At 39.7% G+C, this 13461-nt stretch overlaps 1 protein-coding gene across 1 annotated transcript in view; it reads right to left on the reverse strand.

Moving 5' to 3' along the window:
* The window catches only part of LOC136331181 (putative selection and upkeep of intraepithelial T-cells protein 1 homolog), a 96206-nt gene that overhangs the window by 61567 nt on the left and 21178 nt on the right, over nucleotides 1-13461 (reverse strand). The window contains exons 2-3 of the mRNA XM_066269256.1: nucleotides 5757-5838; nucleotides 2950-3171 (exon numbers count right to left, since the gene is read on the reverse strand). Of these exons, the coding sequence (XP_066125353.1) occupies nucleotides 2950-3001 (52 nt within the window). The 5' untranslated portion in view covers nucleotides 3002-3171; nucleotides 5757-5838. The remainder of the gene's footprint in view (nucleotides 1-2949; nucleotides 3172-5756; nucleotides 5839-13461) is intronic.

Below are 13461 nucleotides of genomic sequence, written 5' to 3' on the forward strand. Positions count from 1 at the left end.
CAAAAATGAGAATGTTGATAAGCTATGAAATTACAGCTTTTTAAAGCCCACACAAGAACTAAGAACCCAAAGAAGCTTAATAAACTAAATTCCAGGAGAAAGTCCAAAATTTTTTTTAAATAACAAAGTTGAAGACCTAACCCTATTTAATTTCAAGATGTATAGTATAAAACTATACTAGTCAAAACAGTGTTGTGTTGACAGAGGAATAGATATAGCATATATTAATAACTGATTTTTGATAAAATTTCAAAGTACAAAAAATTGGGGTTTAATTCTGGACTCTGTTCTATTTCATTGATCTATTTGTGTATCTTTATAGCAATAGCAAACTGTCTTGATAGTGTATATTGAACTACTGAAATCAGATTGTCCAACAGAGTTCTTCATTTTTAAGAATAACAGTATATATATCTATAGATTTGAAGAAAGTACACATCATCTTCCACAAATAACTATTCTCCTTTAGAGAATCAACTTCTGGCTTGTTCTTGGGCTGTGGTAGACACCTCAAATTGGACACTACATGACCATAAAGGTCTACACTGGCTCATGAACACCAGCTAATAGATTAGCCAATTGGTCAGACTCTTGGAATGAACCAAGTAGGAAGATTAATGAAAGGCAGTCTGGTAAAGTTCATGTATGAATGCACTGCTCACCATGAGCACAAAGTATGAACATATTCATAACTTCTTTGCATGGTTATTCAAGGTTGCCAAAGAGGAAACCCTCAATAATCAAGTGGACAAGGTACCCCATCCTGGGGATGTCAATCAGCCTTTCTTGTGAGCAACCCTGGTATTTATTTAATATATTTATATACAAATCAGATATGGTGGTGGGAGGAGGCCTATGCATGAGCTCAACAGGGTCAATTTTCCTCCCCATAGTTTCTGCCTACTAACGCCACCGATTGCCCAACTGCCAATGGCAGGGATTCAACATCAAGTCCCATGTTCTCAACTAGTCCCCTGGATGAGAAACCATTCTCCACTAATTAATTATATTGGACCTCCGCCACGGCAAAGAAAAGGATGATGTGTCCTCACTAGATTGGATCATTATCCCATTGACACAGTTGCCTTCTTTGGTGCCGTGTTTCTGCCAGCATCACTGTAACGATTTCTGCCAGGCAGTTCTGTAACGCTGCCTTATCGCCGGCATGCTGTTCCACACAAAATGACTTCTGGTTAAGAAACTCATTTTACCATAAAAAGTGCAGCAATGAGCTCCAAAGTACAAAAGTGATGGATCATACCATATATTCCTTGACACAGAAGCAGCTGGTCTTATAGAACACTGGAATGTCCTATTGAAGACTCAGGAGTAGTGTTAGCCGGAAGGCACAATCTTCAAGGCCACTACACTACCTCATAAGAATCAGTTTATCTTTGAATCAATGACTTATATGTGGTGCTTTTACATTCCATTGACAAAATCCATAGGTTCAAACTAGAGAGACAAAGGTCGGGGAGGCTTTCTTACTATCACACGCAATAATCCATTTGTTATACACTTAATTCCTGTTCCCATAATTTTGAATTCTGCCAGTCTTCTCAAAGGAGGAATAACTTCACACATGTAAGCAATATTAACCTGGTAACATGGAAGTTGAGATTGCCACCTGGCCAATTTGGGACCCCTATACCACTGAATCAACAGGTAAGTAAAAATATACTGAAACCTAGTTATTAAAGAATGATAGAGATTACCAAGGCAGAGAGGACTATCCCTGGAATCCAGGGTGTTGTCTTGAACACATCTAATTACTTCAGGTTCAGTAGTAGATATTAATTGAAGACCACAGTAATGCAATAAAGGCAAGACCATTAACAACTCAGATACTTTAGGGATGAAGATTAGGGTCTCCCCACAAGTAAAGAACCCCAATTCTCTGAAGTGAGGGAAAAGGGAATCTAGATTAGGTAATGAAAAAGTTATAAATATTATTTATAAGCCTGACCTGTGGTGGTGCAGTGGATAAAGCGTCGACCTGGAAATGCTGAGGTCACCGGTTCGAAACCCTGGGCTTGCCTGGTCAAGGCACATATGGGAGTTGATGCTTACAGCTCGTCCCCCTCTTCTCTCTCTCTGTCTCTCCTCTCTCTCTCTCTCTCTCTCTCTCTTTCTCTCTCTCCCTCTCCTCTCTAAAATGAATAAATAAATAAATTTTAAAAATATTATTTATAGCTTTATAACTAGTTACTGACATGAGGACCATAGGAGTTACACCTTTTTTTTTCCTTGCTGGGAGGTATAACAAGCAAACTTCACATTATTTTTTCTTGGAGGAGGGCTAGATAATAGCATAGTTAAGATATTGGCGGTCAGGAGGTTTGCTATTCTGAAAAGCATGCCCTATTTTATTATATACTTCTTCCATATGTAATATATATTTTATATATTATCTATAGTTCTCTATTATTCATTCATACATCTACACTAGGAAAGCATGAATATGTCCGATCCATAATGGCCTGCTTCTAAATCATCACACTGTGGCACACGGACACCTGGCCTTTTACGTTTCTGAAGATGGCAGCACCTTTAATCTGAGGGAGATCCATTTAAATGATATCGATTATAAGGAAAAATAAGAATGAATCATTGTCTTAAAGAGGAATGCATATCCTTTGCTCTAATCTTGAACCTGGACACACTTCCCTGCACTTCCTATTTCTATTAGTGTCTACAATTTATCTGAGAAAAGAGAGAGCAAACTTGCTTTCTGTATCTGCTTTTCCCAGAAACTATTTGCCTCTGAACTCATCATGGGAATCAAATAGTTTATCTCTGTGAGCTTTCCCCAAATAGGCCAGTAGCAAATTTCCCTTCTTAGAGCAGAGAAGACAAGATAGTAAATTAGATTTTTTTTTTAAAAGAGTTACTGAATAGAATCTAAGAAAGTCCACTGCTAGCTTGGAAGAAGAAGATTAGACTACTCACCTGAATATGACTTAATCCATTCAAAATTTAAACAAATCCTTGCTGCCTTCATGTTCGCAGAAACACCAGCTTGTTAACCGTGCTGCACCGTGATGGGAACGAGGCAAGGCGGGACTGCACTGGCAGACAGCTTACTCTCAGAGGTGATTCAAATGAACAGACTCAGGTCAAGCCAGGGCAAGTTATCACCAGCAGTAGAACATCTCAGCATCAGCCAAATTCCTAAATAAAGGAAATTCCCTGTCAAATATCACCTTTCAAAATTTAATTTTGTATTTCATTTTTTGTTTGTAATTGCAAATATCAGTTATCATTGTATTCTGAAATTCTTTTAAAATAATCCTTACATTTGGAGTAAAAAAGAGATTACTCAGAGAGGAGATTTGAATGCAACCCCTTGGCAGTTACAGTCAAGAAGTTAGAGATCAGGTTTTTTGTAAGTTAGAGTCCAGAGTGAGGACATGATTTCTCATCAACCACTGAGGGTGGGAAGTATGCTTGCCCAGTGGGGACTCCCACAATTTCCACTTTAGAGCATCTCAGTGCATAGCGTGGTCATGCTCAAACACACATTTTCCCCTTTTGGAGCTTGGACTAGTCTCTTGCTTGTGTATACAGTAATGGATTATGTCTATTGAATAATAGGACTTCTCAGTCTCTCAATAGTGACTTATTGCCTGACCTGTGGTGGCGCAGTGGATATAGCGTTGACCTGGAAATGCTGAGGTCGCCGGTTCGAAACCCTGGGCTTGCCTGGTCAAGGCACATATGAAAGTTGGTGTTTCCAGCTCCTTCCCCTTCTCTCTCTCTGTCTCTCCTCTCTCAAATGAATAAATAATTTTTTAAAAAAAAAATTAAAAACTTAAAAAAAATAGTGACTTATTAGAGATTTCTACTGCATAAAGCCCATCAGACTCTAGACAACAGCCACCAACAGTTCCTGCTCCACACATCCACAGCTCTGGTGGAAATGAGATTAATTCAGTTTTAATCGTTATCATGACAAAGCACAGAGTGAGTTTAGGGTTATGTCTTATTGAGATAAAGGACCAGTTATAGTCGGAAAGTGTGTGAGAAAGCCTGAAGGTATAAAGAAATGGTCAGAAATAAATATTTTGTGCTTTAAAATTTCATGCAGGTAAAGCAGTTTTTAGTGATGACAAGTTAGGTCTAAGAAGCCTAATAAAGTACAACTCTTTATCACCAATAAAATTGCTGGCTTACTTTAAGAGCCAAATGAGCTTGTTAGCACTCTATTGCTCACCCATTCTTCCTACCCCTATCACCCTGGGACAACCTGAAAAAAACTGGTATTTGAAGAATATATATACTGTCTAGGATTTTACACTGGTCTGAATTTAGGGAAAAAAAATGAATGCTTGTAGTCACTGACTTTTGACAAGTTATCTCCAGGCAAATTGAGAAAAATTGGATCTAATGGTGTCACCAACAGACCAGAACACCTTCTCTTCTTTTTTTTTAAATTTAATTTTATTTTTACAGAGACAGAGAGAGAGGGATAGATAGGGACAGACAGACAGGAACGGAGAGAGATGAGAAGCATCAATCATCAGTTTTTTGTTGCAACACCTTAGTTGTTCATTGATTGCTTTCTCCATATGTGCCTTGACCGTGGGCCTTCAGCAAACCGAGTAACCCCTTGCTCAAGCCAGCGACCTTGGGTCCAAGCTGGTGAGCTTTGCTCAAACCAGATGAACCCGTGCTCAAGCTGGCAACCTTGGGGTCTCGAACCTGGGTCCTCCGCATCCCAGTCCGATGCTCCATCCACTGCACCATGGTGTGGTCAGGCCCTTCTCTTCTTTTTTTTTTTTTTAATATTTTCTTAACATTTTTATTTTTATTTTATTTATTTATTCATTTTCGAGAGGAGAGAGAGAGAGAGAGAGAGAGAAGGGGGAGGGTGGAGCTGGAAGCATCAACTCCCATATGTGCCTTGACCAGGCAAGCCCAGGGTTTCAAACCGGCGACCTCAGCATTTCTAGGTCGATGCTTTATCCACTGCGCCACCACAGGTCAGGCCCCTTCTCTTCTTTTTTTTTTTTTTTTTTTTTAAATAATTTTATTTTTTTAATGGGGTGACATCAATAAATCAGGATACATATATTCAAAGATAACAAGACCAGGGTATCTTGTCGTTCAATTATGATGCATACCCGTCACCCAAACCTTCTCTTCTTTTGATGTGAGGAGTACAGTGATGGAACAAGAGGTGAGTAGTATTCAGGGAAATTTATTTTTATGGAAAGCACAGGGACGGTCTTCTTAGGTAAATTTTTTTTTTTCCTGGCTGAAATATATAAAAAATGAGTTTGTGGTGTTTGGGGATTTTTAAGGCACATTCTTCCTTCTCAAACTAACAGAATAAAGGAGACTGCTGTGATGTGAGTGGCCAAAGAGGAGTTTGGGTAAAAGTTTTTGGAATGAAGGTCACAGGATTTTAAAACCAGGGATGTTGGATGGCTTGTCCTTATAGTCATTGGAGCCTCACCTGGCTATACAAGGACCTGTACTAAATAGAAACAGTAATTGTTAATAGCTCTTATGTATCAAATGCCTACCATTGGCTTCAAGGTGTAAGGTATTTTACACATATTAGCTCTAGTTCCAACAACTACCCTTCAAGATAGATATCTCTGTCCCAAATACATAGGCTAGAATCAGATACTGTTATTTTGAATGAATAAGTGAAAGTGATATAAAGGTTGGTAGATGAAACAATTAAGAAATATGAAAGAAGTAGTATCTTGGTTGGATGGCATCAATAACAAACAAAGATGGGTTCTTACCTGGTAAGAAAGAAATATGACTTCTGAGGAAGTAAATGGGAGGCTTATAATTTGCTCACTTGTTTCCTGCTCCTGTGGGCAACTGTGGGAGAGAAAAAGCAGTTAGTGACACCTACTTTGTGGGAGGTGATTTCCATGGGCTGAGTCAAGTTTCCTTTAAGGGAGTGTATTATTTAAGATTATCCATAGAAACAAACCCAATAGGATGTATATATTCAGAGAGATTTATTTGATCTTACGCAAGTGTGGTGGTTGCCAGGTCTGAGATGTGCAGGGCTGGCCGGGAGTATGAAAACTCAGGGACGTGTTAATGTTACAGTCTCAGGTCCAAAGGCAGGATTCCTTTTTCTTCAGGGGACCTTAATCTTTTTTTCTTAAGGATTTTAGCTGATTGAATAAGGTTCACCTACATTATTGAGGGTAATCTGTTTTATTCAAAGTCTACTGTTTTAAATATTAATAAAATCTTTTAAAAATATCTTTAGAGCAACATCGAGACTGGTATTTGACCAAAACCTAGTCAACTTGTTTTTGGCATATAAAATTAACCAACAGAGGCAGGAATAAAGAATTATATAAATAAGATAAAGATCTAGATAGAGTGAATTTACACAAAATGAGTATCCTGGGTCAATAGATAGAATGGGTAGCAAAAAGAAATGAAAGAGTAAAGGTTTATTAAAAGGATCTAAGAAAAGAGGAGGTTGCAGGACTTTGCATTTTGTAGAGGCCTATCATGACAAAGACAAGAAGCATGGTGCGATCGGTATCTGTCAAAAGAAGACCGGAGCTGGCGAGTTTCGGTGCTGTTGAGGCCTGAGCAGGTCAGTAGACTGAGTGTTTCTCACTGTTGAAACAGAGTGCTGCTGAGGCACCATTCTGACTTCTTGGTGAAGATCTTAACTGGGAGCATAAAAGGCTGAATCACCTTAGCCACAACTCAATGTTAGCCCCTCCCTGTGGTCAGGAGGCCCTAAGCTCTGTGTATGGACTTGAGACAGACACAAGTCTTTCTATGCTATAGGAGTTGAAATACTAGCTATTCTAGACTTTTCCCAATCTTCTATCCCACACTTCTAATATTTATATTATCAGATTTGATAAGCCTTTGAGATCAAAGTGAGCAGGTCAAACATATCAGACACTCTCTACTTCCCTTTTTAATATTCCTGAGGTTCACTCAGTCCACTTCTCCCAGATCAGAACTCAACTGGCTTCACAAGCCTTGCCTAGAACTGGTTTATAGGAGCTGTCCTTCACTAGAATTTGTTCTGCTTTTGTCTGTGTACCTGCCTGGTATCCCATATGTGGACATTGCTTCTGCCACGGTCCCTTCTAAATTCTTGAGAATGACTCTTTAGCACTGCTCTTGCCTAGATCCAACCCAGGTTCTTTGTTGCAGAGAGCACTTCATGCAGCATCACAATGAAGTATATCCTACATGAGTATATTCTCATGTTTATGAAACCAAACTACCACCACATCACTGAGTCAATTAAATGTGAATATGATGAATAGGAATATGACTTTGACATCTCACTTGCATTTATCTGGGGCAAGAGAAACGTAAGGACTACAGTCCTACTCACTAAGCAATAACAACCCCCCCCCTTCCCTGTCCACTCTGCTCTTTGGGGCTGTTTTAGCTAATTCCCTGTGCTCCTGTATCCTGAGCCTTGCCATCTGATGAATAACTACCCACTCAGCCTGCCTCATCTGATATAGATCCTAGACTCTGTTTTTACTGACTTCCTGGCTCCCCTGTTAAGGAGAATTCCAAGTTCTAATGCCCTCCTGGTCTGTGTGATACCCCCCTCCCCCATGCACCTTGTGAAGCAAATGTGAAGTAACAGACTCAGTCACACTGGCCTACGTTATAACCCTGCTGGCTTTTGCTATGTGCTGCATGATCTGTGGCAAGGTTTTATCAAAGAGAAATATTAATTTTGTTCTCAAAGTATTACTGTATGGATGAAATGGGGCTAAGTCTCATGTTTATGAAACCAAACGACCACCACACCACTGAGTCAATTAAATGTGAATATGATGAATAGGAATATGACTTTGACATCTCATTTGCATTTATCTGGGGCAAGAGAAACTTAAGGACTACAGTCCTACTCACCAATCAGCCAGAAAAACTTGATTATCACAGCCTTGAAAGTGGTCAGACAGGAGAACTCTTCACAAACATGGAGGCCTAGACCATTCACTAAGCAAAAGATTTCTGAAAATGGCAAGTTCTTCCTCTTGCAATTAAATTGTATTAAGATACTAAATATCTGTCAAAGTAGTTGCATGGAGGGCATGTGGGAGAAAGAGATTTTTTAGTCTTGTTATTCCTTTACCCACTCCATTACCCAAGCCGAGTTCTTGTTCTTGAATGTTTGAGGAGGAAAAGAGACGGCAGAGTGAGACACATCCTTCTCTCCCACTGCCCCCAACACATTTCCTTCCTCAGAGGTACCACTGATGTGGCAGACGTTTTGTAAAGTGGAAGAGCAGGGGTCAGAGTTCCAACAGAGTCTTTGTAGATATAGTGTATGTGGTATTATGTGTGCTATCTTAAGTAAGGATTTTTCTAGCTGAAATGTCATAGAAGATGGGATGGTAGAGGCAGAGTTTTAAGAAGCTTGGTAAATATCCACTACCTGAAATATCAGGGTGAATACTTTGTAGATGATTATCTAACAGCTATGCTGGACAGCTGAAACTAATACAGAATGATGTTGAATGCAAACTACAACTGAAAAATAAATTAAAAATAATTGAATTGACGAAGAAGAAGAAGCAGAGGAAGGAGAAAGGAGAAGAAGAAAAGGATGAAGCAGCAGCAGCAGCATGGCAGAAACTATTTTGCCAGATAGGAGCTTGGACTTAAAAGAAGATATAAACAGAGAGCCTGGATTATACTGTACTCTACTGATAAAATGGGAAATAGAAAGAATAATTGACAATAGCATGTACCTTGCACTGCCATTCTGTTATTCTGTTCTGTGTGTGTGTGTGTGTGTGTGTGTGTGTGTGTGTGTGTGTGTGTGTGTGTGTCAGAGACAGACAGACCAGAAGGGAGAGAGATGAGAATGATCAGTTCTTCATGCGGCACCTTAGTTTCTCATTGATTGCTTTCTCATATGTGTCGTGACCAGGGGGCCACAGCAGACCGAGTAACCCTTTGCTCAAGCCAGCGACCTTGTACTCCTGCTGGTGATCTCAGGGTTTCGAACCTGAGTCCTCTGCGTCCCAGTCTGACGCTCTATCCACTATGCCACCGCCTGGTCAGGCCCATTCTGTTCTTTAGATGTGTTGTTTGATTTCTTCAGTTCAGTTCTCTGTCCTGGCCCTGCCTGGAGTCCCGTCTTCTCTGGTCTGAGCTACTGCCTGGTTTCAGTAGGTGCTGATAGGATATGGAGGGCAGGAAGGGAAGGGGATGGCCAAAATGAAAATAATGTCTTATTAGGACTTTTCATTCACATTTTAAAACTTTGTTTCTGTAAAGCACATATAGTTTTGCATTATCTTAAGCAAGTTTCTTACATTTTCTAATCCCTTATTTACTTATTACTAAAGTGATAAAAAATTAAGCAGTTTATCAACCTAATTTACAATCTTGATGGTCCTTGAAGCAGGCTATTGAGAGAGTTTTGAAAAGAACAGAGCAATTGGCATAGTCACTAAACAAATACTTTTATATAATATAATATTGCAGAGAGCCCTTCCATACCAGAGATTTGTCTTTCCTTCCCAGATTCAACTAGAATGCCTGGGGTCTAGTAATCAGCAGCTACCCAGATTCTGTCATACTTTTCTTAATATAAAGTGAACGGCATCTGCTGAAGCCTGAATTCATAGGAAAAGAATGCAGGGATCCCAACTGAAACAGAATAAGTTGTTATTTGATATAAAGTCCCAGTCCTTGAACTCAGCAGGCACAGAACAGAGGAGGAACGCCTATATAGAGAGTTCAAATAGGCCACTTGGCCCTGCTTGGTCCCCAGAAGGCATGGTAACAGTTAGTGGTCACTATTGTTGGTGGCAAACGGCAAAATCCAGGAGCAATTCTCTTAAAGGTTACCAAGCCCTACATTACAAAGACTTGCAAGTCTGGTAGCTAATGGTATGCAGTATAAGCTGTCAGAGTCCAACTTCTAGAAGAACTGACAGAGGCAATAGATTAGGATCAGAAGTACTGTCTCTATCAGGATGAATTAGAGCTAGGCAGAGCCCCAATTCTAAAGAAAACATGGTTCAAGGCAGAGCCGGGGGGGGGGGGAGGAAATAGGGCTAAAGAAATCAAGCAGAGAATTTTAAAAAGAGATTCGAGGTACAAGAAGAAGCATATGGCATTGTTAATACTTCCTTGCAACGATCTGATCTTATTCCTAGCATAACAGAACCAATCATAAAACCTCTCTGCTCATCATAAATTTAGGGAAAGTAATGCCCAGAGAGTAGCAATGATATGTGAGGGGGCACAGTAAGGCTTCACAAATCACATTTGAATATTGTGGAACTTGAAGGATATGTCTTACAAGGGCTAAGCAGTAGAACAGACAGACTGCAAACTCCCTAAAGCACTAAGAAGTCTCTCACATTCACCCGATCAGTTCCTGATCCATCTCCTGTACCAGTAAGGCCCTTGACAGAGGCAGTGTCTCAAGAGACAGCAGGTGGGGCAAAGAGCGTGGCCTGTAAAATATTTTAATTTTAAATTGGATTTTATCCAACTATAAACCAGAAAGTTGAGGGGCAATAGTCATGAGGGCTTTGGTTAATTGGTAAGGATAAAAGGAGGCTATGAGTGGGACATTCCCCCTTTAACCCCAAATTGGGGACTTATACCAGTTTGGGAGGTTCACAGGCCAGTATCTGGGGGCATAAAGTGGGTGCAGAACTCCTCTGGCAGCTTCAGAAATAAGACTGGATATGACAGAGTGGGACATGAAATTTACTGAAGGTATAGGTGATCCCAATCTCACTTGGGAATCTCCTCTTCCCCAATGTCCTAGATGAAGTGTCCTTGAACCTTAACTAGTTCCATATTTTGGGGAAGTCCAGAAACCTCTGAAACTTCTATAGAATCAAAATATCTATGTCACCTATATCTCTAGCCACTTCATTTAAGCAGTCTGGCTGTTTGGCTTCCACACAAACCCAACAGACTTTAATAATTTCCACAAGGAATCAAATACCCCAAACATATGTAGTATTTATTGCTTTACTAATGACTTGAGGTTCATAGAAGTGTTACATGATTTATGACACATGATACTATTATAATGTGATCTCCTTCTATTCTTCCCTTTTCCTTTTTGACTCTGTCCCACAGAGAGAAAATACTTTCACCTTCTCTATTATGCATTATTCTCTCACCCTTCTCAGGAGCCTTGGCACCAGCTGAAGCCTAGGCCTGTCAGAATTTGCCTACCTTAGGAGGGTTTAGCAAGCCATCGTTTCTAATAAAGGCAGTATGATCACTGAGATAAGATAAAATTTCTCACCATCAGCAAAAAAGAAATATATGTTCTATATAATTAGTTTTCTTGAAAATACTCATACCTTACACAATTTTTTTATCTGAGTTTGGCTAGGTCACATGCAAGAAAACTGGAAATTGATAAGGAGGACCGATCCCTTGGGAGAGGCAGCAATCTTGGCACAGATAAGGTGAATCATGCAAGCTCAGCCAGGTAGATCTTATTGCCCAAAATATAATGTTATAAGACATTATTTCTAGAAGGAGAGACTGTATACCAGACCAACGCCTTATTCAGAAAGTCTATGAGGTACATGTTCATGCTATTTCTTAGGTGACAATGTCAGATAAGGCTGAAAGCCTTGTTGGAGCACAGATAAAAGCAGAAATGTCAGGCTCCAGGGAGCTAGAAACAAGGGTAGTATGCAGACACCAAACCATAGACACCAATAGAACTTACAAAAGCTAACAAGAGCCTCATGTAAGAAGAACAAGGGTTTAGAGAAAAGAAAGGTAAGCATTCTCTTAGTCATTCAGGCTGCTATAACCAAGTATTATGGGCCTGTTTAGCTCAGGCTTCAGATTTTCCTAAATTCTCTCAAACAAGCAGCATCTGGCCTCAGTTTGCTCTGTACCTCTCACTAAGTGGCCCCAGGCTTTGCACCAGCAATAGCTGGCCTTGGTTCATAGCTTGGCCTAACCTGGTCAACTCCAAACCCAACATAAGTGGCAGCCATCTGAAGATCACTTTGTAGCTCATAGCAGGTGGCCCAAGGCAGAACACAAGTAGTGGCTGACCTTGGCTTACACCTCCCAGGTGGCCCCAGAGCCAGTGCACCTGATGGACAGCTTCAGACCACATGAAGCATCACTACCCAACCACCTCCTTAAGCCACACACTAAAGGAATGGACTCAGTGGGCACCAGACCTTGCTATAGTAAGTCCTACTCTGTGGGGTTGGGCCCTGCACAGCTGAGCCTCCAATGTGATCGGAAGTCACAGATTGGCACTCACAGTCAGTCCTTACAGCTAATCAGCTTGGTGGTAAATCCCTCCCATTGACATGCCAACAGCAATCAAGGCTCAACTACAAGAACAGGGTGTACACAGCCCACACAAGGGTTTCATTTCAAGTGCCTAGTTTGGATGATCAAGGAGGCTGTGCCACTAAACCCTACATGACATCTACTACAAAAGGCCGTTCTCCCAAGCCTGGGAAAAATAACATCCCTAACTAATACATAAAAACAAACACAGGGAAGTTGCCAAAATAAGAAGACAAAGAAACATGTCCCATATGAAAGAATAGAACAAAACTCCAGTAAAAGAACCAAACAAAATGAAGATAAGAAATCTACTAAATGCAGAATTCAAAACACTGGTTATAAGGATGCTCAAAAAACTTAGAACTTCAACAGCATAAAAAGGGACCAGTCAGAAATGAAGATACATTAACTAAAATAAAGAATAATTTACGGGGAAACTAACAGTAGAGAATATGACACCAAGGATCAAATCAGTGATTTGAAATTCAAGGAAGCAAAAACCACCCAATCAGAACAGCAAAATAAATAAATAATTTGAAAAATGAGACTAGTGTAAGGAGCCCCCAGACCACCTTCAAATGTACCAACATTCGCATCATACCAAAGAGAAAAGAGAGAAAGAAATTAAAACCTACTAAAGCACAGGGAATATAGTCAATATTATTGATATAATTCTATATATGGTGTCAGATGGGTACAAGATATATCAGGACGACCACTTAGTAAGTTATGTAATATTTAATCACTGGTATGTACAGTTGAAAATAGTATAATAATATATAATAATATATATCAACTGTAATTGAATAATAAAAAATAACTTAAAAGCAAAAAAAAAAAAAAAAAAAAAAAAAAAGAACAAGGAGAAATGGAATAGAATATACTCTTTCCTTCTGCTGATCCAGAGCCGCATGTCAGGCATGATATCAGGGAATGGGAAAGTTTGAATTACAAAAGAAGTTTTAAACTTGATTTTAGGACTTTCCTATACATGAGCATGTGACTTAATAAACTTAATACAAATATTATTACAGCTGAATGTGACAGATTCAAGATGATGTCATGGGACTTGGATAGGAGATTTGATTCCTTATATTTGAAGGCAATGATAGAATAATTAAAACAGAACACCAACAACCAATAACCTCGATAAACCAAAGCCCAGAAGTGTGAAAGATGAGT

The sequence above is a fragment of the Saccopteryx bilineata genome, chromosome 3 (genome assembly GCF_036850765.1).
Source record: "Saccopteryx bilineata isolate mSacBil1 chromosome 3, mSacBil1_pri_phased_curated, whole genome shotgun sequence".
Taxonomy (NCBI): Eukaryota; Metazoa; Chordata; class Mammalia; order Chiroptera; family Emballonuridae; genus Saccopteryx; species Saccopteryx bilineata.